General features: G+C 54.9%; 5 protein-coding genes across 5 annotated transcripts; 2 read left to right on the top strand and 3 right to left on the bottom strand.

Annotated features, from left to right (window-relative positions):
- Window positions 1–1,373: 1,373 nt before the first annotated feature.
- On the top strand, window positions 1,374–1,641 carry PHYSODRAFT_399376 (hypothetical protein; the record flags this gene model as incomplete). Its single annotated transcript, XM_009519574.1, has 2 exons — window positions 1,374–1,430; window positions 1,462–1,641. Coding segments are annotated over 2 exons (237 nt in total), but the record flags the coding sequence as incomplete, so codon positions are not given.
- Window positions 1,642–5,523: 3,882 nt separating this feature from the next.
- PHYSODRAFT_323954 (hypothetical protein) lies at window positions 5,524–7,470 on the bottom strand (the record flags this gene model as incomplete). The annotated part of the gene is made up of 4 exons (XM_009519573.1): window positions 5,524–5,976; window positions 6,065–6,277; window positions 6,308–6,706; window positions 6,754–7,470. 4 exons carry the CDS (start codon window positions 7,468–7,470, stop codon window positions 5,524–5,526), a joined length of 1,782 nt encoding a protein of 593 aa, XP_009517868.1.
- A 595-nt stretch (window positions 7,471–8,065) lies between these two features.
- PHYSODRAFT_264060 (hypothetical protein) lies at window positions 8,066–11,091 on the top strand (the record flags this gene model as incomplete). The annotated part of the gene is made up of 3 exons (XM_009519572.1): window positions 8,066–9,319; window positions 9,680–10,947; window positions 10,989–11,091. The coding sequence occupies 3 exons, from the start codon at window positions 8,066–8,068 to the stop codon at window positions 11,089–11,091; spliced, it is 2,625 nt and encodes an 874-aa protein (XP_009517867.1).
- On the bottom strand, window positions 11,050–12,281 carry PHYSODRAFT_553577 (hypothetical protein; the record flags this gene model as incomplete). The annotated part of the gene is made up of 2 exons (XM_009519571.1): window positions 11,050–11,901; window positions 11,951–12,281. The coding sequence occupies 2 exons, from the start codon at window positions 12,279–12,281 to the stop codon at window positions 11,492–11,494; spliced, it is 741 nt and encodes a 246-aa protein (XP_009517866.1). The 3' UTR covers window positions 11,050–11,491.
- A 437-nt stretch (window positions 12,282–12,718) lies between these two features.
- PHYSODRAFT_349562 (hypothetical protein) lies at window positions 12,719–25,541 on the bottom strand (the record flags this gene model as incomplete). Its single annotated transcript, XM_009519570.1, has 5 exons — window positions 12,719–13,321; window positions 13,354–13,444; window positions 13,466–22,894; window positions 22,924–24,743; window positions 24,792–25,541. The coding sequence occupies 5 exons, from the start codon at window positions 25,539–25,541 to the stop codon at window positions 12,719–12,721; spliced, it is 12,693 nt and encodes a 4,230-aa protein (XP_009517865.1).
- Window positions 25,542–25,694: the final 153 nt, after the last annotated feature.

The raw sequence follows: 25,694 nt of genomic DNA, 5'->3' as shown, positions 1-25,694 counted from the left end.
ACCAAACGTGGGCACTGGTGCCGCGGCCGCACAACCGCAAGGTGCTCCAGTGCAGATGGGTTTTCGTGCGTAAGCGCGATGAAACTGGTCGCGTTGTGCGCTTTAAAGCTCGCCTGGTCATTAAAGGCTTTCAGCAAAAGTACGGTATCGACTCTACAGAAATCTTATCTCCTGTCGTCCGCATGGAAATCCTTCGACTGCTGCTCACGCTTGCAGCAATCCTTGACTATGAAATTGATCGGATGGACGTTAAAACGGCTTTCCTCAATGGTTCACTCGACGTAGAAATCTTCATGGAACCGCCTGAGGGATTCACCTCAAAGGATCGCCCTGGCCTCGTATGCAGCCTTGGTAAGAGCCTATACGGCCTCAAGCAAGCACCTCGTGTCTGGTATCACACCTTTGCTAAGTACCTCGAACGTCTCGGCTTCACTCGCCTAGTTAAGGACCGTTGCGTGTTCTTTAAGGTGGCAAGACACACGACGTTGCATCGGTGGTTATATCACTATGTTCTGCAACAGTCCCATTAGCTGGGTCTCACGGAGACACCACACAGTCGTGCTCTCCACAACGGAAGCAGAGTATATCGCACTCTGCTACTGCATGCAAGAGCTGATCTACTTAAAACTACTTGCTAAGAGAACTAGGCTACGAGAGCTCAAAGCCCACACTGATCATGGAAGACAACCAAAGTTGCATTAAGATATGCAACAACCCAGAGCTTCACGGCAGGAGCAAACACATTGACATTAAGTACTTCTTCGTACAGGAGAAGGTGGCGCGCAAGGAGTTCACTGTCAGCTATTGCACCAATGCAATGTGCGCTGACATCTTCACTAAACCTTTAGCGAAGCCACTATTTGAGAAAATGAGAGAGCTATTACGTGTGTCCCCACCACAATAATGAGGGAAAATTTATAGAAGACTTTGCACTTTGATGACAAATAAAAGAACAATTTAATGGTGAGAGCATTTTAGTTTATTGTCTGAAGATTTAAAACCCACCGTGAAATCCTCTCCCGACATGTAACGGGGTTACATGGAATAGTGACCCTGTCACTATTCCGGGATGGCTACATCGGTCACTTCCCTGGATAGTGACCCAAGTGGCCTCAGAGCCAACGGATACATTTTGTATGACACAAACTATAGAGAACTTAGGATTTGTATGCAGGCCAAATCTGTACCAACCTATAAATACAGTCAGTCTTAGATCTACCGCTTTTCAAGTCAAGTCGTCCCCTTCAGACCAGGGACACGTGAACGGCTGTTCACTTGGAGTTTGTATACTCCTGCTTCTTCTGTTAAGAAGTGCTGTGTGCCCCGTCACACTTGGTAGCACTTGTAGTCAATCCTACGCCTACGCGGGTAGATTGGACTACCTGAATCCTCTGTGGTCTCATCGAGTGAGCCAAGATGGATCGTACGGAGTTTCCCCATCTGAACGACTCGCAGTACGAGTCCGTTCGTAAGATGGCAGGCATCTTTGGGACAGATGCCCTGCGTAGCTTAGCGGCGGCGACGCCGGCTGAGCAGGTTGAGCGTATCAACGCGTTCGACACCTACGAGCGAGGGCTCATCGCCCACGTTCAAGGGCTGCAGGCCACTGCGGCCGCGCCGATGCCGGTGCAACCGAAGCCCTGTGGCTCTAGGGGTCGCTGGCAGAAGCCGCGCCCCAGGAACCAGGGGAACGCCGGACACCAGTAGGGGCGGGGCGCCCTACTGGGGAAACACTAAGTCTTCATGAGGGGCGTGCGGGTGGCGTACGCCATGGGGACTTAGCCCCTGAGAGTCTCTGAACTCTAGAAGCGGAGAAGGGCAGCGGTGGGCTGCTTGTGGTGCACGCGAGTGTACCGGGATACGATTATCCCTTGAGAATCTTGATCGACTCTGGGGCGTCCAAGAACTTTGCGCGCCGCCAGACTGTCGCACGCAATCGCGACAAGTACGCCGATGCGCTACGAGGCAGAAAAGGCAACGGGCTGGTCTCGGTAAGACTGGCCGACGGTACGGTGGTAGAAGTACCTCGGGTCCACATGGACCTCACTGTCAAGTTCGAGGACTTCGACAGCACGGAGCCGTTCTTGGTCCTAGACATGGACAAGTACGACTTGATCCTTGGCATGCCGTGGCTGGAGAAACACGAGCCTTGGATCGACTGGCGCGGCAAGGCCATCGGGGCCAGCCGTCCCCCACGCTCTGACAGAGCTTTGGTCAGTCATGTTCCCACCTCTGCCAGCAGCTGGGGCGCCCGCGAGGGCCGCCAGGGCGCAGCAGCATCTAATGAGTTCTTGGGGTCCGTCGAGACTGACGACGACTCCGACCGGGCCGGACAAGGCCTGAGAGTGGAGGTGCCGGACAGCACCTACCAGGTGGTAACGTAGGTCCACACGCGGGTAACGAAGTACCGCAGGCAGCAAGGGCTACTGGAGAAGGCGCCGCTGGTGTGGCGTGGGTAACCAAGTTCCACGCGAGGTCACTCAGACCGTAACTGATGAGGAAGGCACTGCAGGCGCTTCCGATGTGGGTAAAGGAGGTCACTCAGACCATCACTGATGCGGAAGTTGCTGGAAGCGCTCCTGATGTGGGTAACCAAGTTCCACACGGCGAGGTGGGTAACATAGTTCCACCCAGCAAGGCGGGTAACCAAGTTCCGCTCAAGAACAAGGCGGGTAACCAAGTTCCGCTCAAGGACAAGCCGGGTAACGTAGTTCCGCACGAGATCGAGAAGATCGGTGGTGCCGTCAAGGCGGCGCCACGAGACGAAGGCACCCGAGGGTCACGTCGTAACCCGGGCCTAGTCGTGTGGCCGACGACGCCAGTCGCCAGCGACTCCGAGCCTCCAGCCAAGGCTCCAGCCGCCGAAGAGTGTTATCACATCTTCGACGGCGTGACCGGTCGTCGGGTCAAGACAGGAGCTGTCGAGCTTACAGCTCTGCCCGAGGTTTCAGAGTTGCTGAACCTTGAGGAGCTCGCCATGGAGGACTTCTTGGCCGAGCTAAAGGCCGGGGAGATCGCAGAGTTGGTTCTCCTCCGACCGGAGTCCGCGTCGGCCGAGTTGAACTCGTCCTCGGTCATGGACCAGGCAGTCCTGGAGGAGTTCCAGAGACAGCGCGCGTCGCGCATGGGCTCTGAGATTCTTAAGAACCCCCGGGACCCGGTGTACCCCTTGGTGAAGGAGTTTGAGGACGTGCCTGGTGGACGGATACTACCAGATCCTGATGCGCGAGAGCGACATCCCACTCACGGCTGTGAGCACGCCGAGCGGTATGCTCTGGGAGTGGCTGGTCATGCCTCCGGGGCTTTCTAACGTTCCGGCAACGTTCAATCGCTTGGTCACACAACTGTTCCGACCTTTGCGTGCGTTCACACAGACGTACTTTGACGACATCTTCGTCCACAGCCGTGCCGAGGCAGGCCAGACGGCCATGGAGGTGCATCTCCAGCACCTTCGACGTGTGCTCGAAGTCATGCGGGCGAACAAGCTGTACGCCAACATCGACAAGTGTGTGTTCGCAGCTGAGGAGATCAAGGTCCTGGGCAGCTTCGTCAGCAGCGCCGGGGTCCGGGCGGGCCCGGAGAAGGTGAAAACCATCGCGGCTTGGCCGCCACCTCGGTCGCAGAAGGACCTACGACAGTGGTTGGGCCTCGCCAACTACCTGCACAAGTATAGTGCAGGCTACGCCGAGCTGGCACGGCCCTTGTCGGATCTCCTGAAGAAGGATGTCGACTGGCGCTGGGAGCGTCGCCATCAAGATGCTTTTAACGACATCAAAGCGAGCTTACAGTGCGCGCCAGTCCTGGCATTGCCGGACGAGACGAAGCCTTTCAGCGTAGTCTGACTACGCAATTGGCTGTGCGCTATTGCAGGCCGACGTTGAAGGCCGCGAACGGGTCATCTCGTTCCAGTCCAGGCAGCTCAAGGCAGCCGAACGGAACTATCCAGTCCACGACAAGGAGCTACTTGCCATGAAGTACGCTCTTGTCAAGTTTCGAGTGCACCTCCTGGGCTCGACGCCCTTTGTCGTTTATACAGACCATGCGTCCTTGCGGACTGCCGTCAACACGCCGCATCTCTCACAGCGGATGGCGCGTTGGCTGCCATTCTTCGCGGAATACAACTTCCGTGTCGAGTACAAGCCAGACAAGTTGAACGTGCTTGCCGACGCGCTGTCGCGCCGACCCGACTACGAGCTTGCTCATATTAGTCGGGTCACGACGGATCTGTATGATCGCATCAGGCTGGGGTACCGGGACGATGCCAGTCTCAGACCTCTTGTGCGGTTCTTGGCCGCTGGCTCGGAAGCCAAGGCCGAGTGGCTCACGCCCCGACAACGTGCAAGGCTGCACCGCTATGAGTGGGCTGACGGTTTGCTCCACTATAGGGTCGAGCCCGAGGATCCTCCCCGTATTGTCGTGCCCAACGACGAAGATCACAAGTACGACATCCTGATGGAGGCGCACGACGCTCCATCCAGTGGCCATCTCGGCCGTGAGAAGACGTACGCGTCTGTCTCGCAGATGTTTTGGTGGCGTCACATGTAAAAGTGGGTCGCCACCTACGTCCGTACGTGCGAGACGTGCCAGCGCGTGAAGCCTGCCGGTCACGCCTCGGCACCATTGCAGAGCCTGCCGGTCCCAGCGGACTGCTGGAAGTCGATGAGTCTCGACTTTGTCTTCGGACTTCCGGTCGATGACCGTGGCAACACTGGTGTTGTTGCCTTCGTGTGCCGTCTGAGCAAGATGGTCCACTTTGCTCCAGTTCGTGACACCGTCACTGGCGACGAGGTCGCTCGCCTGTTCATGGACTGTGTCTTCCGACACCACGGTCTGCCCGAGACCATTGTCTCTGATCGAGACCCGCGGTTCACCGCTACGTTCTGGCAGACGCTGTTTCGCCTTCTCGGCACACGACTGTCGATGTCGACGGCGGACCACCCGCAGACGGATGGCCAGACGGAGCGCGTCAATTGCGTGATCGAAGACACGCTCCGCAGTATCTGCGCGGAGATGCCCCGCTCTTGGGCTGATCGCTTGCCCATGGTTGAGTTCGCACTCAACAATGCGGTACATGCATCGACGGGCTTTACGTCCTTTTACCTGAACGGGTTGCGCCACCCTCAGGTGTCGCTCACATTACGAGGCAGTACCGGGGCTTCGGTCCTAAGTGGGGGAGAGGCTCGGAAAACCTTTTCCTCCAAGTCTCGGACGTGAGTCCAGCCACCTTGCGGAAGCAACTGTCCTCGTTTGCCGAAGACAGGCTGAACATAATCAGCAGGGTGCAAGACACCATGGCGCAAGCCCAAGATAAACAGAAGGAGTACTCTGACCGAAATGGAAGAGGAAACATGAACGTGTTTAAGGTTGGGGATTTAATTCTCCTAGATACTAGAAACCTACTGTTAGCTCGGTCGAAAGCAACAAGCTGAAGCACCGCTTCATTGGACCCTTCACGGTCCTCAGCCGGCATGGCGCGGCGTACACCATAGACTTGCCCAAGTCGATGACGACTCACCCGACGTTTTACGTGGGTCGTCTTAAGAGGTACCATGACCCTCTGGCTCTGGCTGCCCCGCAGGAAGCGGTGGGTGGCCCGGTGGAGAAGAGCGCAGCTCCCTGATAGAGCGAGGCAACATCCTCACGGAGCCGCTCCACGGCACCAGGCTGACCAGCACGAGCGGCAGCCTCGCCACCAAGGCCGACGCCAAGCGCGATCTCGAGGACGTACACATGGTCCCGGAGAAGCCGAATCTCCTCTTGCTGCAGGGCCACCACCTGACTCGAGGCTCCAGCATACGGCTGCGTCGCCTCAGGCTCGTAGCCATGGCCGTGCGAGGCCTCCTTGATCGTAATGGGCAGATCCACTACCACGTGGAACGAGTCGTCCGGGAGCGGTGGCTCCATGGCAAGCGCCAGCTGCTCGTGAAGTGGAGGGGTTACCCTGAGTCGGATAACTCGTGGGAGCCCGTTGAGCAGCTCCAGGCAGACTGCCCGAAGGCTGTTGCGATATGGGACGAGAAGCAGCGGCAGCTTCGTAAGTAGTCCTTGGCTTCTTGGCCGGTACCCGGGGCACGGTAGCAGACGTAGTCGCACCACGCCCACGCTCTTCACGAGCTTTGGCTCTCGCCTCTTGCTTCAGCTCGTCCATCTTCGAGTGGAGCTTGCGCTTGCTCACGAGTTGAGCGAACTCGATGCGGAGCTCGCGCACGTCCAGGATTGCGGACAGAGTGCGATCCTCACGGAGTTCTTTGAACTCTTGGTCGGAATACCCTTTGCGCTGGACGTAGCGTCAGAAGAGGTCTTCCACCACGCTCCAGGTCATGTTGTCATTCGGCTTGACCCAGTGGAAACCCCACACAGGATGGAGTCCACCCTTGTCCTCCGGCTTCTTGCGAAGCGTGGTGAACTCCTTCAGTGTGAGCTTGTGTGGTGCTAGTAGCACACACCGGGCGACTTCAACGTCGCCAAGAAAGAGTGGCTCTTTCTCAACAAGAGCACGCTCATAGGAACCCCTCGAGGTGTACCCGCCGATAAGGCCACGAGGAGCCGAGAGCTTCTCCAACAGCGCTGGCGCACCAGTGCCAGGCTCGGGCAGGAAGTAGCCCTGCGGGTACGTGGCATCCCCGCCTGAAGAAGACTCGATGGCAGTCGTGGCAGTCGGCTGCCTGGCATACGCACCCGAGCTAGCAGCGTGGTATTGCTGCTGCTACTCGTCGAGGTCGTTGGAGAGCTCCTTGGGCTCGTGGACGGCACCTCCTCGTCCTCAGACTCCGAGTCGATGAACAGCTTGGAGCTGGAGCCGCGAGGCGACCTGGAAGCTGAACGCTTCTTCGCCTTGGCCTCGGCGGCTTTCGCAGCGGCAGCCGCTTTCGACGCTTGGGCACGCTCACGACCTTGTGCCAGCGTCAGATGCTTGGATGCCAGCACCTCCTTGGGCTTGGAGCCCGCGTCGCTCGGCGACTTCTCTGCCACGACCCCAGCGTCGGCCATGGCGACTTCGTCGTGCGACTGCTTGCTGTCGCCTGAGCCGGACTCGGCGTCCTCCGCCTCCTTCTCTGACGAGGCCTTTGCGTCGGCCGAGGCGTTGGTCTTGTCGCCTGCCGCCAGCTCCGTGCCTTCGGCAGCGTGCGTGCTGCTCTCCGAGACGTTCTCGTCGTCGGGTGAACTCTCACCGGAGTACTGGACCATCGTGCAGTCAAAGACGGCGGCTTCCCAGTCGCGAGCCGGGCTTTTATGGCCCCGAGGACTCTCCTCCTTGCCTTGCGCGGCGTCAGGAGACTTGCTCCAAGCCCCGGCCTGACAGCCACTCTCCGGCGTGCTGCTACGAGAGCGCACCTCCTCCTCGGCCGCCTTCGTGGCCTCCATCGGCGCGGACGACTCGTCCTTGGCCTTGTCCGCTCTGGTCTTCGGCCCTACGGCCCGCGGTTTCGGAGGTGCTTTCGCACTGCGCGCACTGCGCTTTGGAGGCATGCTTTCAGTCGACGTGGAGACCCTGCGGCTTGCTCGGCGATGCGCCAGTTGCTCTGTGAGGCCCGGGTGCCCGCCCACAGCGAATGGTACGCTCTACCAACATCTTGTAATGGAGAATGCGAATCGCTGCTCTACTCTACCAACTTCTTATACCTACGTAACAGAGAAGGCTACGACAGCCGGCGAAGCGCTCAATCTGCTGCGACTAACTTACCTGTAATTTACAGGCTGTAAAGCTGTACTAAGCGTTGGTAAGAATTACGCATTGCGTTGCCAACGCGCTATTAATAGTGTGTTTCTTTCCTACATAGCAGTTGCAGATTCTAACGGCTGGGGGCATCTGCTGGTATCAAACTGCTGCACTCGCCCATACCTTGCTGCAGTGGCGTCTGCAGGCAGTACGGATGTGCAGGTCAGGCACTAGGAATCCTAACATGGCTACAGTCTCTTTAAGAGACTGTAGCCATGTTTCTCCTCACACGTCACATGTTTAACCACTAAATAGCCTAAAACAAACCTCTTGGTTTGCATAATTCCCTCCGATTCAAGTCACCTGTCTTAGCGAATCTCCCCTCGAGCAGGTCAGCAGCGCTCCATGATGCTCCCTGTCGCCGCGCCGGCGCCCCAGCGCACGCGCGTGCTGCGCGGGGGTCCCATTTGGCCGTCCGTGCGAGGCGCGCGTCTTCTCCGCGCGCTGACGTCCGGCGGGCTCCAGGAAGAGCAGGAGGGCCAAGAGTATCAAGAGCAGATTGCAGACAACCAGTTTAGTGCCGAATTCCCCTATGAACTGGAGCTTTGCGTTCCGACGGCCGGTCACTTGGCTTTAGTATTGGTGCGAAGACCCCCGGGGGTACAATTAAAGTCCCCGGCCCGGAGCAACACTACTCCCGTGACGCCCACAGCTTCCGCTTCAGCCCCCGCTGCGCCCCGAGTCGTCTACGTACTGGACGCTCTCCCGCCCTCACGTCGTGGGGGCTACGAAGACAAGAGCAAGAGCAGGAAAAATAAGACCCCGGGGGCACAATTACCTCCCCAGCAGGTGGACGAGCTGGAGCTGCTCGAGGAGCTCTTTGCCCCCCACACAAGAGCTGCTGGGGGTAAAGAAGGCAGCGTATTGATCAAGGCCCCTCTATTGTGTGCCAGGTTCGACTGCCGCGTGGTTTCCATCAGGTTTATTCGCAGTGGGGGGAGTCCACCGAAGCCTCAGAAACTCAATAAAAGCAGCAGCAGAGGCCTCAACGACTCGTTTAATTCGTCGTCGGGGGCTTCTAATTCGTCGTCGAGGGCCGTGGGGGCTGCAGCGCCGTTGAGATGCGTCGTGGCGAGGGAAGACGGCATGGCGTTCCTATGGGAGTGGCAGGCGGATCTGTTCCAGTGGGTCTTCCTGAACAGGTTGTGCTTCTTGGAGAACCCGAATTTGAAGTGGACGCGGCCTGTGGCGGCCTTTACGACGACGGACTTGCCTCTGGATAGTACGGTGCTGGGCTTGAGTGGAGAGACTGGAAGCAGTGGCGGTGGATCGGGGTCAAGCGGCGCGACGGAGCTCGTGTGGTGGTCGACGGCTACCAAGCAGGAGCCGAAACTGAAGCTCCGACGACTGCGCTTTGAACGCGCGACGGATGCACTGCGTGCGACGGATGTGGTTGTTGGGAGCGCCTTCACGCCAAAGCCGGTGTGTGATGGTGTTGTCAAGTTGCTGAGCTCCAAGCTCGGGTTGTTTGCTATCTCGAAGACACAAGGCGTATTCTTCCGGAGCTCGACGGCCTCCCTGCGTACTGTGGGGCTGAGTTGGCACAGTGTTTTCTCGCTCGAGGAGGGAAGCGTGACTCCGGAGATGACACAGCTCATGGTATGTGTTCATAGCGTGACTGGCGAGCTTGTTGTGTTGCACCGCGAGTCAGGAGATGTATACCTCGTGACACCGAAGTCCTCAGGCTCTACTTCCAGCGTTGATGGCAAGAACAGTACACGTGAGACGGAGTCGTGCACTGCGCTGTTTTCTCGTAAGCTAACCGTGCTGACGCCCTGGGGGCAGTCCAGAGGTGGTGCTGTTGACGGCACAGACCAAGACTTTGAAGTGCTTGATGTAGCAGCGCACCGTCACGTCCTCCTTGTGTTGACTCAGCGTGTTCTTCGGGTGTATACGTTGGTCGCTGGCGAGTTACTTGAAGATGTAACCTTGCCGGACACGATTGCTAACTCTTCCCAGCAACGCGACTGCGGGAAATGCAAGTTCTGGACCATTTCAGGTGGTGCTAGCTCTATTGGGCTGTGGTCTCCAAGTGGCTTCTGGACGATTCGCTTGCCACCTGCAAAGGCAATTGCAGGCGCGTTGCACCAGCCGCCATCTTTGAAGCAGGAAAGCAAATGTGACGGGCAGGATAAAGATCCCGAGTCAGCGTTCTTGGCAGTGAAAAATTACGGCACGGGTGACCTGCACTTAGAAGCGGTGCGGTACGCTCTGGCAGTGTTGGAGCAAGTTGCCCCCTCTGCGATGGACCCGACTCAAAGCCACCCTGAAGCCTGGGAAGCTGTTTGGAACACCGTCACTAGCCCAGCGTTGCTCTTGGCGCTGCTCGACAATCGAGCCACATCGGAGCACGTCGTCCACGAGCTCGCGCAGCATGTAGCCGCGATATACAAGACGGCGAGTGGAATTCGCTCCTATGGCCGTTTGGATGGTGCAGGTGCTGGCACAACACCTGATAACCATTTGCTTCGACTGACACCGGCCAACCTGGAGTCGCTCCACCATCTCGCCAATTGGATTGTCCTGGCAAAGCGTAAACTTGCTCGTCTGGAAGGAACCAGTAGTGAGTCATCTTCTGAAGGTCCTAGCTATCGACAGACTCGAGCAGTGAGCGAGCTTACAACCGTACTCGCCAACGAAGACGATTTAACAGCAGCACAAGATGAGCACAGCAACATTCGACGTAAGGATTCGAGTCTAGACCCGGAAGACGCGCGGAACTTTCGGTTGAGTCGCAAACTGCGTCCTATGAGCAGTTTGCGTTTCGCTGCTGGCTGCAGCACCAGCTCGGAGCGTCAAGGGCGGCAGTGGCTATTACAGCTCGAGTCTTTTCTTTTGGATGGCGTGGATTTCAAGGAGCAACAGGTGCAGGGTGCTCCGCGTCGTATGATTCGGGCCGAAGCAACGCCAAGCCATCGCCTGTTTCACAGTGAACGTGTGCTAGCAGATTTCCGCAACGTTGCCGCGTCGTCATTCTCCAAGCACATGTACCTGGAGTCTATGAGCCGCTTGTATCTGCTGTACGAGCCGTCTTCACTGCTCCCGTTTATCCGGTGCGTGGAGCGGTTTTGCCCACGGATCTTTTCGCTATCTGGACACCAGCCTTTGGCTCGATCACACGCTGAACGAGCTCTGACGCTGTTCCCTCCATTGGAGTTTTTCACGCGCAAAGTGCTTCGAGGAAAAGAGAGCAAGGACGGACAAGCCGCCAAGGCATCGCTGTTAGCGTACGTAGACCTTCTAAGCTACTGTGACCACCACTCTGAAGCGTGCAGGGCTCTACTGCAGTGTCATCTGTACGAAGAGAGCAAACAGAAGCTTCTACTGCTGCTGAAGAGCCCGCTGAACGAGCAAAGTCCAGGAGAAGATGAGCGAGAAGAGGAGGCACGAGCCCGTGCGACCGCTTCAACTGCTGTGTATTTCCTGTTGTTGGAGTATTGTATTAAGCATCGTGATGCCGAGGAGCTGAAGGTGTTGCTGATGCTCAAGCCAACGCACGTGGATATGCTTCACGTACTTCGGGCTCTCCGCACCACCATTTCATCCACCAGCCAACAACAACAAAAGGGAGACGGCGCATGCGCGGGCGTGACTGTGGGCGACTTGCGTTCTGTACTTGTTGCCCTGATGCAGCAACGACGTATTGGGGTGGCAAAGTGGTAATGGGGATCTAGCTATGTTGCTACTTGAAATGCTCGTGGTGGCCGAACTTGTAGAGCTTCTTGTTCTGGAAGAGGATGGATTGGTCGTTTGGGGTCTGGAGGCAATCGCCTACGCCGCCTTTGGCTCAGGAGTCGCCTTGTAAGTCGTGTTGGGCATTGGGAAGAACTCGAGAGCCGTACCGTTCATCGGAGGCTTGAGCTTGTGCGAATCCTTATCAGCCTCCTTTCCGATCGACTCGGTCGTCGAGCTGACGTTGCCCACGTGGTCGACCTTGACGATCTTCGGTTCTTCCAGTTTGTCGTGGTACTTGTCGTTCTTCGTCGGCTTCGGGGTCGGGTGGTGCTTGTCCTCGGTGGGCTTCGAAGTCGAGTAGTGCTTGTCCTCCGTGGGCTTGGGCGTCGGGTGGTACTTCTCCTCAATTGGCTTGGGCGTCTTGTAATGCTTCTCTTCCGTTGGCTTCGGAGTCGGGTAGTAGCGCTTGTCGTCGTGCTCAGTTGGCTTCGGACGGTGCTTGTCATCTGAAGGATTCGGTGTCGGCTTGTGCTTGCTCTTTGTGCTCCGTGTCACCTTCGCAAGCATCCCGGAAGCTACACGCCATCTTGTGCGCGTTCAACTTGGCTCCGGAGAGAGACAGGTAGCAGTCGGCAGGCTCGAGAGCGAGGACGTCTTTAACCAGCGCACGGCAAGCCTCAGCAGCGCACATGGCCTTGACTTGCGGCTCCGTCGGGTAGCCCATCGGCGGGACCAGGCCAAAGCCGGCCGAGACCTTCTGGCATGAATGCAGGTGTGGGTTAGCGTAGAGCTCAGCGAACTTGACCACCTCGCTCGGAGGACAGGCGTCTTCAGCTGCGGCTGCGGAGATGCTGAGCAGGAAGAGGAAGACGGCGGCGAACTGCATCTCCGACTGAGAGTCGACGCGGAGAAAGTCGCCCGAAGCATGAGTGCGGTTGTCGGTTGTCGGTTGTAGGTGTCTGGATCTGGTTGCCAACTTGGAAGCAAATTGGAGAATGAGCAAGAGGCGAGTGAGAGTCGAGAAGCTCTCGGAAGAACTTGGCCCTCCATTGGCAAAGTACGACACCGGCACCCTAGATTCTCTTGCAACGTAGAATGAAGACGAGGGACGAGAAGGGAAGCCAAGCAACTTATCGCAACCCACTTCCACTACAATCGAGGGCTCAGCACTTCATCGATAACCATTAGAAAGCGACAAGCATGCTTGAAGTAGATTGTATTGATCGATGATATAGGTAAACACTACACAAATGCAGAGCCCCTCGGGGCATTTCCCTTAGTAGCTGCAAGTAGCAGCGGTCATTCATGCATACTTTCGTGGCCTCATCTAGGCCTGCGATTCCCAGAGTCCACCCAACGATCAACAACATCGCATGCACCTCTGAAGTCGGATTGACTGGACTCGTACGTCTTCGACCAGCCAATTGGCACGTAGCGCAGTCGCTCGTGCACCAGCGCATGGAACCAAGCCAACAGCAAGTAAAGGCGTGCACGCTCGGCTGGTGAGCTATTCATGCGGTCAGCAGCCACCGTGTCTAGCGATCGCACCATGCTGAGTTTCATGCCGCTCGGTGGCTCGAACACGAAGATATCACACATGCGGACGAGATTCACCGGCAAGTTCGGGTTGATCTCGCTGGTCAGGAATAGGCGGAAGTTCGGGTGCACACTTTCGCGCGCGTTGTAAAGCTTCTTCTCCACGCTCACAAGCCACGACGGGCACAAGTGCACGTTGCGTAGCAGCAGCCAGGTGCCATGTTTCAACGCCGTGTTGAGCCCCTTCTCAGCCGCATCGAAACCTTCCGATGAACCCATGGACACCGAGTTGTATTTCTTCTGCAAAACTGCCGCGAGCTCATCGATCTGCGCGCTTGGGTCGAAACCAGTCGTAGAGCACAGAAGCACTCCACGCGTTGCCTGCGTGTCCTCTTACGCCACGGGAACGAGGACGTAAACACCAGTTCAATGTATCGCTCCGACGCGAATGTGATTCGATCAGGCCGTAAGAAATGAATCACAATCATGTTTCGGAATGCTGCACGGCGCGGACTTGCCGAGGCTGCCACATACGTCGCATCCCAGTCAGCTGGAAGTGCTTCCTCCGCTGAGGGAGTCTTCACAAAGGCATTCCATTCGCTAGCATGCTCGCGCACGTGCTCCTCCAGGTGCTTGAACGTCGACAGCTTCATCAACTTGATTAGCTGGTCCATTTCAGTCTTCGAGAAAGCCGTTAGCAATTGCTCAAGTTCAGTGCGCTGGGAGCCATTGTCAGCCTTAAAGAAGGTAGACGAGCTTCCAAGAAGTATATCCATATCCTCATCACTAGGTCCATCAAACGCGCTGCTATCATCCATAGTCGTCTTGGCGTCAGCAACAGCAGCACTCTGCTGCTCCAGTGCCAAGTAAATCTGCGATAGTCTTAGAGCAAACATAAGCTTGTCGTTCTCGGCAAGTCCTCGGCTGACTCGGCTGGCAAGCTGCACAAAGAGACCCTTCGAAATACTGGCAAGTCGCACCGAATCTCCTCCCTCAGTCGGCTGGGCCAAAACCTTAGACAGCAACGACAGGAAGAAATCAAGCGAATACTGGTAGAGGAAGTGAACCGATGACAGGTTCTCCAGCGCGAAGAACAGCTGAGAACTCGCCTTCGCAAGCGGGCGGTAGCGGCTTGTCGCTGTCTCCACAATCGCCATCGTCGATTCCGTTTCCGCCACTTGCTGCGAAATCTGGGCTGCTTCCGCCTTCATGCTTTCCAAAGCGTTGATTACCCGATCATCATCCAAAATGTTGCCTTGCACATTATTGATTTGCTGAAGCAACGAGTCCTCCAGCTCGCGCAATTTTGCTTGGTACTCGCCCTGCAACTTCAGAAGATTATTCCGTTTCTCCTCTGCTTCCGGCTGCTCGCTCTTGAGCAGAATGCTCAAGCCCTGACTTTCAAGGGAGCTGGGAGTGACCGTGAAATTCACGAACGTCACACGACTGCAAATGTCAGGCGAGAACCGGCAAGATGGGTCTCTTGTGATCAAGAAGAGTCGGAAATCTGGCGAGTAGTCGATTTCCTCTCCAGCCAAGCGAATCAGCACACGTCCACCCGTCTTGTAAAGCTCTCGGTTCAGCACTGGATTCAGGATCGGATCAATATTCTCCACTTCATGAACCAGAAGTGCAGTGCCAAAGCGAATGGCACTGGCCAACACCTTCATAAAGTAGCTGTCCAAGAACGACGTCTGCGCAATTTTCGTGCTTGTCTTGAGGCTGTAGTACTTCATAATGAAGTTGTTCGCCTGTCCGGAAGGATCGATAATCAGTGGGAAGCGGTGGAAGCGCTGCAGGATAATGGCATTCTCGTAGCACAGCTCGTCCGAGGGCAAGTCACTCATCTGCCACTCCAACTGTTCGTTAGGGCGGGACAGATAGTCCACAAAACTCAACTGGGGCTTCGTGCTGATGCCCATTGAGTCGAGGATGTCTCGCCAATCTTGCACAAGAATCTTGCGCTGCTGGAAATCAAGGAAGCCGATGTATGTGAGGAACGCAGAGGACAATAATGTGTCGCCCACGAGCGTCTTCATCTGGGTATCGAAATCATTGGAGCCAGCCTCCCATCGCTCGCTTTCTTGAAGCAGACTCTTCAGCAACGCCACTGAGCGTTCTACCTTCTTCGATACCGATGCCATGTCGTTCGTGATCACCTGCGCCTCATTGATCAACGCTGCATACTCGTGCTTAAAGTTTTCAATGCGGACCTCCAGAGCGTCAATAGTTTTCTTGGCTTGTTCGTATCTTTCACGTAGATCCGAAGACGTGTCAATCAGGGTCTGCACCTCTTCTCTCAATGGTTGAATCTTATGCAGGATGTTCGTGTAGTTGAGCTGCGATACAATCCACTTGTAAAGAGGGCCGCAAGCCTTCGAGGCACGGTTGACCTTTTCGTAGTCGAACTCATCCACCTTGTCGACGTAGTTCGTTTGAATTGTGTGTCGCTGACGCGCTGTAAGCTTTTCGGAGTCGAAGTTCACAACCTGGGAAATGAAGTCGTCTTTTCGGATAAAACGACGCAAGTCGGCCCATTCTAAGCTCGACTCGCCGAGCATAACCGCTACAGCCTCCATGGTCATGCGAACGGCAGCAGGAGGTCGAGCGAGGGCACGGATTTCATCAAGCTGCGCCTTGCGAATTGAATTCACAGATGCTTGGGCGTCCAACAGAGCAGGCTCGGCCTGGGCAAGGTCAGCTTCGACGACCTCTTTCCGCGAACGAATCTCCTCGTCCTTACTCGCAAGATCAGCAGCAAGCTCCTCCGTATCCTTCTTCTTCCTTTCAGCCTCATTTTGCTCCTGCACCATTTGCTGGAGCTTCTCGTTAGCCTCAACGTCCTTCTTCTTGAGCTCCTTCTCCTTAAGACTGAGTTGACCCTGCAGCTCTGCCACTTGTTCATGAGTAGCCTGTAGCTTTTGCACGCCTACGTTCAAGTGAAGCTGCTGGTCCTCCAGCTGCGCCCGCTTTTCGGAATACAGCGACACGAAGTGGCGGATAAACTCCAAGTAATCCCGAGGCGAAATGTGGTTGTACTTCATGTGACGCTTCTGAAGACGACGCATGTGTAGTAGAACAGCATGATGGAACTGAACGATACTTCCAACCAGCACGTCACGGAACGTTCCAGTAGCGATATGCGGAATCAGCTTCGCCAAAACATCTGCAGCATCATTTGGAATGACAAAGTCTGCGGATCCCGCAAGATCAAGCGTGTTCGTGAATTCATACGCCACCTGTGCCAATGCGTGATCATTCCATGTACCGAACCAATCAACCACGCATCGGTTGAAAAGAGCCGGCGAGGTGTTAGTACGATTCTGGAAGTCGCCCGAAGCGGGGTTCATCGTGAACACCACGTGCAAGTGTCGCTGTACTTGTTTTGTGAAGTACCGGAAGAGTTCATCTTCGGTATTTTCCACGATGACCCCGTCGCGCTGGACAGCTTCACGGCAAGCATGCATGAGTGACGTGTATTCATCGTCTTCGAACAGACCAGGCACTTCGCCGGACGCTAGCAGAGCGTTCATGCGCTCCAGGAAAGCCGAATCAAGAACGTTGGACTCATCGAAGATGAAGCAGATCTTCTCAGCCTCGCAACCGCATCGCTTGAGGACAACACGAAGGTCGTCATCAAAGTTATCCAGAGTATAGTTCGAGGTAAGCTTGATCTGGAAGACGGACATACCATTCATCCAACTAACGAAACGGGACAGAACGGTCTTACCGGCGCCGCTTTCTCCAACAAGCAGTAAGTGTCCAAGCGGTTGGCGAAGAACGCGGTCAATGCGAAGCACATGATCGATCACTGAATCGAATACGACCAGCTGAACGTTGAGTTCTTCTTCGTAGAAAACACGCAAGCGGGCTTCGATATGCTTGCGCAAATCTGTCGTTGTCACTTCAGTGTAGTTCTTCGAAAGCCACGTACTGAACAAAATTGGATGCTGGCCGCCATACTCCACCACCTCCAAAGCAGTAGCACTTTGCGGGAAGTGATTCCTCAGGGTCTCCTTCACCATGTGGAAGCACCACTTCTGCTCGTCGGATGTCACCAAACGGTCCATGAAAAGGCGTAGCGCTTCGTGGAAAACCAGTTTGACCAGCGTCTCGACGTCGATTTCATACTCCAACGGTTCGATCGCTTCATACAACGCGCGCATCCATCTCGACAGCTCTCGGGGACTGTAGATGTAGTGCGGCTGCATCTCAGCAGAGAATTTCTTTTGGTTGCTATCATATACATCAACCATCGCATCGGTAAGTGGCTGCACGTAAGAACGAAGGGATGGGGTCAACTTCAGCAGAGCGCGGTTGAATGTTCCGTAGATCTGCTTTAAAGACGGATACGACGGGAAATCAACCAGGAGAATAGGGGCGTGACGCAGTAGGCGAAGTGAAATAGGGACACGGCCTGGGTCAGTTGGCGGGTTACAAGCGCCAACGAACTGAATGCGCTCCAACCGAACCCAAGCGTTCTTGCCACCCAACCAGAAGCCACCTTGTTCAATAAGTTGCCGCAAGAATGTGATCACGCGTTGCGTTCCATAACGATCAGCCTCGGGAAGGTTAATTTCATCGCAGAACACGACCAGCCATTTCTCCGGTGCATTCGGCGACAGCATCATTCCATTCGGAGTACGTTTGTACTCACAATACTGAGAAAACGTTTTCAGAATGAGTTCGGGCGAAGTTCCAGACGAAAAGTTGAGGCTTGCAAATTCGAACTCAGGCAAGGAGTTGATCGTTGAGGTCAACGTCATCGTCTTACCACTACCAGGGGGACCACACAGAATAAGCGGCCGATGCTGCGAAAGCCACCCTCTCAGCACTTCAACGTGGCGAATTGTGTCTACCGTTGTCACTACGACATCCGTTGACAAGACTTGGTGGCTCTCAAGATCCAGTTGCGGGATCGATCGGAGCCACTGGCGCCACGCGCCGTCATCAATGTTCACTTCGTATTCAAGCAGAGTGTTATCCGGGCTCGACGACGCAGCAACAGGGAACATCAAGCGGTTTTCAAGGGTTTGCACCACGAAATCACATAGATCCATGCGATTCACTGAGTCCATCGAGCCTCCGAATCCCCAAAGAATCGAGAACACGAACCACTTCGGCACGAAACGTGACATCTGGTCAGCAGTCATCGGGAAATCGGAGTGGCCTTCGTTATACTCATTGATACGAGTCAGGCCCCTTCCAAGCAGAGTAAACATCGACATTAGCAAGCGCAGGGTCGTCACCTCCATAATGTGCGTTTGGCCCATCGCCTGCTCCAAGCAAATCTCAATCAACGAAGGCATGCCATCACCACGATCAATTAGGTCTCGCAGAAGAGCAACGTAGGTCTGTGCGGTCTTCTTGGCAAGTCCACTCTCCGTTGGCTGCAGAGAGAACGACGAAATGACAGATACGTCATCCCGCATTTTCAGCAGATAGTGCTCCACGATGTGGCATGTCTTAACCGTATCATGAGAAAACCAAACCATGCCGCAACGACTGACTGTAGCCAGCGTCGCGTAACGCAGCGTCTCCGTTTCCATCATGATCCACACATTAGGGGGAATCTCAAGGCGTTCTCCAGAAGGAAGCGTCAGCAGACGGTTATCATCCAGCACGGAATTCAGGTTTTCAGCCCACTCAGGATCCACATCGCCATCGAAAATAATCCAGTGCCGCTTCTCACTTTCACCTCTTACGCTGTTAAGAACCTGGCGAAGCAAGTGAGTAAATACACCGTCCGTCCATTCCAGCGTTGTGTTATCAAGAACACCATAGAGATGCTCCTTAGACAGTGCCTTGGGGTCAATCACGTGTGCTTCACCCTTTACGCCATCAACAAGTTCCATGGCGTCCATCAGCACTCGCCATGCGCTCGACTTTCCTGTTCCAGAGGCGCCAACAAGCATCACGCCGTGACGAAGCTGCATCACCTGATACAACTGCAAAGCCTTTTCGACCCATTGGTCGTTCGCGACATAATTATTCTTCTTCGCCAACTCCACGATCTTCGCACGTAGGTTGTCTTCCTCAATACGATGAGCTTCGGTGCCGGGAAACACACCCGTCAGCAGTGTCTCGAACACCGGTACATCGTGAGAAACGAGTTTCGGTAAAATCGTATCCGTAATGGAGCCAATCAGAGCCTTCGTCTCTAGTTCCTCGATGTTGGCTGGTGCCACACTATCCTGCGACTGAGTGATCTTTCGCTTAAGCTGACCAGCACTAACAAGCACGCTCTTCAATGCGCGAAGGCCAAAATCGTAGTGAGGTTGCTTCGAAAGTTGGTCTTCACAGAGGTTGAACAAAAGGACAACCTTGGCAGAGATTTGTTCGGCTGTGGTAATGCCCTGAGAGAAAAGCATCACCTGCGCGATCAGTTCACGGTCCGGAGCAACCATTGCAATACTTCGGAATAGTTGCTTCAAGTTGTCAGGTAAATTCGATCGTCCAGCGTAGCCCGGGTTCATAGTCACGAAGATACCCACATCAGGATTCAGCTTGACGCTCTTACCCAGCAGCTCAATCGTAGTGCTGGAGCTGCCACCGTTCATAACGACATCAGTGCTCTTTCCAACCTTCAATGACGACACTCCACTCTGGATCGCCAAAATTTGCTGGGATACAGCAGAAAGCACGCGCTCCTCGAGACGGTTAAACTCATCAAAACAACCCCAAGCACCAACCTGACAAAGACCCACAAAAATTCGTCCCATCGCTTGGAAATCAAAGTGCTCGTCACAGTTGAACACCAATACAAAACGACCTAGGTGGGAACCCAGGGCCTTAACGGACTCCGTCTTGCCAGTACCAGCCGGACCGAACGGGTTTCCACCCATTCCGAAGTCCAACGCCTGGGTCAGCGTGAGGTAGCAACGCTCAGTCAGAGGCGTCTGCACAAGCCTCTCTCCAACACCGAAATACTCAAAGCCATACGAAAAGCTCGCATTAGAAATCTGGATAGTGAGTTTCTTGAGCGGGTCCGATTCCTTAGCTTGGAAGTAGTGTCGCATGTGATACAACCAACGGAAGTCCTCAGCGCTATTAACCTTGGCTTGACTCAAACGTTTCGTTACGCTTTTCTGGTGCACAAGCTCGGTAATAAGCTGCTCGTATTTCTTCCGGACATCATTCTTCACATCTGTGAGAACGCGGTCGCTCAAAATGAATAGTAGCTTATCCAACTGCTCCAACACCAGTGACAGGTCACCACTACCAGCCTTCAGCACATTTTCGACTTCGTTTGTCCATTGCACTTCGGTGGCAAGAATCACCACTTGAGCCGGGTACTCCGAAACCCATTTCAAATACGTGTCAGCACTGTCATCGGTAGGGTAGGATCGCACAGCTTCTTCCAAAAGAAGCGACAGTGTTTTGCGCATCTGCTCCTCCACCTTACCCAGCCATACGTTGATGCGGGTATCTTCCGTGGTCTTAACGGGCTCCTTAAACTGCACAACCTCGCCTTCACGAGATGCCATTCCCAAAATCACACCCGTGTTGTTGTCCATTTCCAACGAGGATATTCCGGCAAACATCTTCGAAAGATGACGCTGGATCTGCATCGGTTCCTTGCTGTTACCAATCATCTCCAACAAATCTTCATCACCAACGAAATAGAAACGGGGGAAAGCTGCTCGTTGCCTCTCCAAGTATTCACCCAAGGCACGCTGAACATTGCCCATCATGTCTTGCTGACGCTCAAGCGAATGGTACAAGTTCGGTATGTTAGCAACGTCCACAATCATGGGCTTGTGCGCAACACGCTTCATTGTCGAAGTGAACTCGTTATCAACGCTTTGGAAACGCGCGAACTCATTCGGCAGCTGCTGCTTAATGTCCGCAGACCCGAAGAAGATACCTTCAAGGTACACCCAACGCCTTTGGACATCAATCCAAAAATCCAGGATGCTTCGGATTCTTGTAAGCTTGTCTTCCCAGCTGGTCGCCAGCTCTGCAAACACGCGGTAGTACGGTGACTGCTTCATACTGCTCAGACTATTCAGGTGTTCATCAAGCTTAGCAAACATCTCGTCCCACCCACGAATGACTCGGCAGCGATTCTGGTAATTAACCAGATCTAGCTGGTAGTTGGTCCAGTAGTCCGACACTTGGCGCAAAAATTCGTCAAGTGCCATTTCTCCCTGGGCCGTACGAATGATTGACTTCAACTCGTTATCATTGGCGGAGATCTTCGACTCCCAGAAACTGCGCAAGGTCAACTCCGTGAACGGAGATGAGATATTCAGCAGCCGCAAAATTTGCTTCCAATGACGATCACGAACGGCATCAGACTTCAGTTCTGACAGCAAAGAGTTCATCGCCTTCCGAGACTGAATCAACGATGTGTAATGCTCAAAAGCCTCATACTGCTGGATACGAGCAGGGAAACGCCGCATCTCGTCAACGATTTCATCCAGCTGCTTCCGGACCTTGCGGGGATGAACTGCAGACCACAGTGTGTCTTGCAGCTCGTCAACGTGAGCCCAGACCTTGGAAATACTCTTCCAAACTTCGTCCAACCCAGATAGTTCTTCCATTGCCCTTGAAAGATCACCGTACGAGCTGCGATCGTCATCAAGTGAAGACCCTCCCATTCCCGACACATAGGAAATGTTCAAAGCGTCTAGCGCAGCGTTAGTTTTGTCTTGTTCAGCACGCAACAACTTGAAGCGTGTGTCGTAGACGATCAGCAGTTCCGTGGCTGCCTTCGGTGACTGGCCACCTTGCAACGGTTTAGCGCTGTCCCATTCAGTCACAGCCTTGCTGATCTTGCTGTCCAATGCACTCTTTTCTTCCATGATTTTGGCCTGCAATTGGGGCAACTGACTCTCCATAGCAGCAGTCTTCCGCTCAAGGAGCTGGATGAACGCTTCCCACTCGCCCTCCACATTAGCCAATGACGGCCAGTCAGCAGAGAACCTGTATCGCTGCTTTTTCAGCAAACGCTCTCCCTGTTCAAACGACTCCACTGCTTCTTCCCACTGGACTCGCATCTGGCGCATTTCTTGGATAAGCGTGATCGCAGCAACCACTTGCGCCGTGGCAGCTTCAAGCGCATGCTGCTCCAGTAGCGTTCTCTTGGACGAAATCGTGGAGTAGAACGAGTTGATTTGGTCGCGGAGAAGATCGCCAAAGTAAGCAAGGAACTCGTTGTGCCACGCATCATACTTCACATTCACTTGAGCTTGCACTTGCTGGTAGTTAATCACCAACGGGCCGAAGCGTTTCGTGTTGAAGACGGCATCAAAGGCGTTGCGCTCGTTTTTAATTTCCACCAGAATTTGTTGCCACTTCCGAAGGTCCTCTCCAACACTGTTCAATGCAGTTTGAGCATCCATATCCCACAAAGCCTGATACTGCAGCCACGTCGACGCATACTTGTCCACATCACTCACAGTAACATCAAGCACGCTGTATGCCTTAAGCAGCAAGTCAAGAGGCACCTGATTAAGAGCTTCCTTGAACACAGCCTCACGCCGCCTCGAGCTGGCACTCTTACGAGGTGGCGATGACAAGGCAGACACAGTGGACTTCCCATAGACATTTTCATACGAGGAGGTCTGAATCTTTGGCAGGTCGCACACGGAGTTCAACAAATTCTGAAGCTGCGCCAACCAATCACGACGCGCATCACCAACTGAAGGTTCCAAATACAGGACCTGGTTCTTCAAAAGGATCTGGTGAGTTGTGATGCTAAGTCCAGCTTCGGCAACTGCAGCCTGGAAAGATTTTTCATCAGCCTGAGGCCCAAAGCAAGAGACCCAACGTTGCAGTAGAACTTCCAACTTCTTGCCCAGAATGCCACTGATCAAAGTGTTCAGGTTTTTGACAAACACATGCAAATTCGCGTAACCAGCCAAACTTAGTTCGTCCACGTGCGCTTGAATTTTCACCAAAACTGCTCGAACCTCTGCAGCTTGGAAGTCTGAGCTAGTTCGGACACTTTCCAGGAGGCTGTCAATCTCGCTAGTTTTCTGCAGCACTCATCCACCTTGTCGTGCAAGCGCTCCACCTTCGTTGCAAGATCAGTAACATACTCGCCCAACCCATCTGCATGCCATCGCATTTCGTTGCCCTTCGTAAACGTCTTGCCAATGGTAGCACGCACTTCTCGAACATACGCCGCCGTTAGTGCTTCAAAAATGGGTTGGATACGTCGGCACGAGCTTGTGTACGTCTTGAGACTCGCGTCCAGAGACATTGCAAACGGGTATTTCGACTTCGCATCTTCCGCAATCATCTTGAGAGTGAAAGGCACTCGGTAGCCCAACCACTCCAGGTTTCGCACTTCCTTGAACAGTGTCACGATTTGCTGGTTGAAAGCGACCACCAGTTTCTTCTTCTCACCCTGAGGCGTGTCCTCCGTCACAATGTTCAGAATAATATTCTTGATGTCAAAGATGGGCATTGATGCCAAATCGTTCACCCACTGGTCGAAGATTAGCTGCGGGTTGAGCTTGGCAATAAACGCCTCAGCGGCTGCTTTAAGCGCCTTTCCCTCCACGTGCTGCTCCCAGCCAACACCGAGAACACTTTCAACACGAGACAGGAGCATTTTCAGCTTGCGTTCAATTTGCTTGGCCCACATTACCGCACCAGCAATAGGCGGGATATCGCGAAGCTTGCTTGTACGTGACGCCTCCGAGTAAGCATAATGCGCACGGAACTTGGCTTGGAGGTTGCTCACGTCCTCCTTCACATTTTCGATCAACTGCATCTGAAATTGCTGCACGGCACTGCGGATACGAGGACGGAAAAACAGCGCGTTGTACTTGGAGAAAACGCGGAACATCTCGTCAGCATTTGACGTAGCGCTCAGTCTGCTGGTAAGACTGTTGATAATTCGCCCTTCCACACGGTCGATGCACAGGTCGTACGCTTTGCGCAGGTTCTTCCAAGCAGTCACGCCTTCACCCGATACATCCAGCGGATCCAGCGAATTCAACTGGGAATACGCCGAGTTAATTTCAGTGAGTGCGTCATTTGTCCCATCGCTGCCACGAGCCTCCTCCAGACCAATCCCATTGGAACCACCCAGCACTCTCTGAATCACTTCACGTAGCTTTTCGTGCTGCTCTCGGAATTCATAGAGCTCTAACAGTCGCTCCTCAATAGCCGCATGCTCCATCTGCAACTCGGAAAGCAACGGAAGCTTCTCCGTGTTGATTGATCCTCCTCGTCGCTTGAATAGTTCTTTCGTTAGATCATAAAGCGTTGCAACCTGGCGGTGCCAGTTCGCGAAAAGCTCCTTGCACGAAGAGATGAGCTGCTCGAACTGGTTGAAAGGGACCTGGATGAGACTGTAAACTCGCAACAGGCTGATGACCTGCTGGGTGAGGTCGCTCGACATGACCTCCACCAAGCGCAACAGGCGCGACAGGTTGTAAGAATCAGCCACGCGTATCTTCTTCAAGTGGGTGAAGACGAGCGTCAATCCCTGGTTCAGCTGGTTGATGTCCGTTGCGGACAAAATGGAGTTCATCGGGAACTCCTTCATCAGCGTCATAACACTAGACACGTGCTGAATCGCCGGGCCGAGGCCGTGGTCGGCACTAAAGGTCACCGTTGCCAGATATCTCTTGGCGCGCTGCAGCACGGCCAGCGTAATCTCCACCTCCGGCGACTTGAGCTTCTCCTGAACAGCAAGCAGCGCGCGATTCAGATCGCACCAAAAGTTGATTTCCTGCATGGCAGTTCCCGGCAGAGGCTCGTTGATGAGCCGCGTAACCTTTTGGATCTCCTTGATCCACTTGCTCACTCCTCCCTGGATAGTGTTCACGAACACGACGTCGTTCACCTTGTCCTCGAGTCCCAGCGCTTCCACATCGATCAGTACGCCCTTCTCGCGCACCAGGTCCGCAGCCTGCTGGATCACCGGGTGGAAGATCAGGTTCACCTCGGGGATCTCAATGTTCTGCTGGTACTGAAGCAAGGCGAGCTCGAGCTCCTTCATCCTGCGTCGAATGGCCGGCAGACCTCTTGTGCCCTCGCTCAGGTTGGTCATCTCGCTCTGCGGCATGTGCACCTTGGAGTACTCGTTCACGAGCGGCGTGAACGACTGGTGCACGTAGTTGTACACGACCGAGAGCAGGTTGCCCCTGTCTTCGTCCTCCTCCTCCGTGTTCTCGCCGCTGGTGGTGGTGGCCGTGTCCGAGTCCCCTTCCGCCGCAGCGGGGGAGGACGAGGACGATCCCAGGCCGAGCGTCATGACCTGCAGCTGGTGGTTGAGCGTCTGGTCCTTGGCCAGCGGCGCGCTGAAGCGCTTGATGAAGCACACGACGTCGTGGCCGCTCTTCTTGCCGGGCGCGTACTCGATGCCCAGGTTCACGCGCACGCGGAAGCCCGGCACGGAGCCGTCCATGGGGCTGTCCTCGTCTGCGCGCGCGGGGTAGCAGTGCACCTGCAGCACGCGCGTGGCGGAGTCGGACACGAACTGATCCAGAGTGATGGTCGCCTCGGACGCCTCCAGGTCGGCCTTGAAGCTGTCCACGCTGAGCGCCGCGCCCTCGCCGAACAGCGGCATGCACGTGGCCAGCAGGTAGCGCTGGAAGTCGCCCACGGGCAGCACATCGGCCGCCGTCACGTCCGCGCTGCTCGCCATGCGCCCGTCGTCGATCTTCCCGTCGATCCGGCAATTCTCTTCCAGGACCTCCTTAATTAACCACGTCGCCTACATCATCTCTCCATCGATCATCGTCTGGATGTCAGGTTGGACCCTCCCTTTCTTCAACTCGAGCACGCTAGGGTCGGCCAC

Source organism: Phytophthora sojae, assembly GCF_000149755.1.
Source record: "Phytophthora sojae unplaced genomic scaffold PHYSOscaffold_1, whole genome shotgun sequence".
NCBI lineage: Eukaryota > Oomycota > Peronosporomycetes > Peronosporales > Peronosporaceae > Phytophthora > Phytophthora sojae.
The sequence above is the reverse complement of the archived record's forward strand: the minus strand, read 5'-3'. Positions and strand labels throughout refer to the sequence as shown.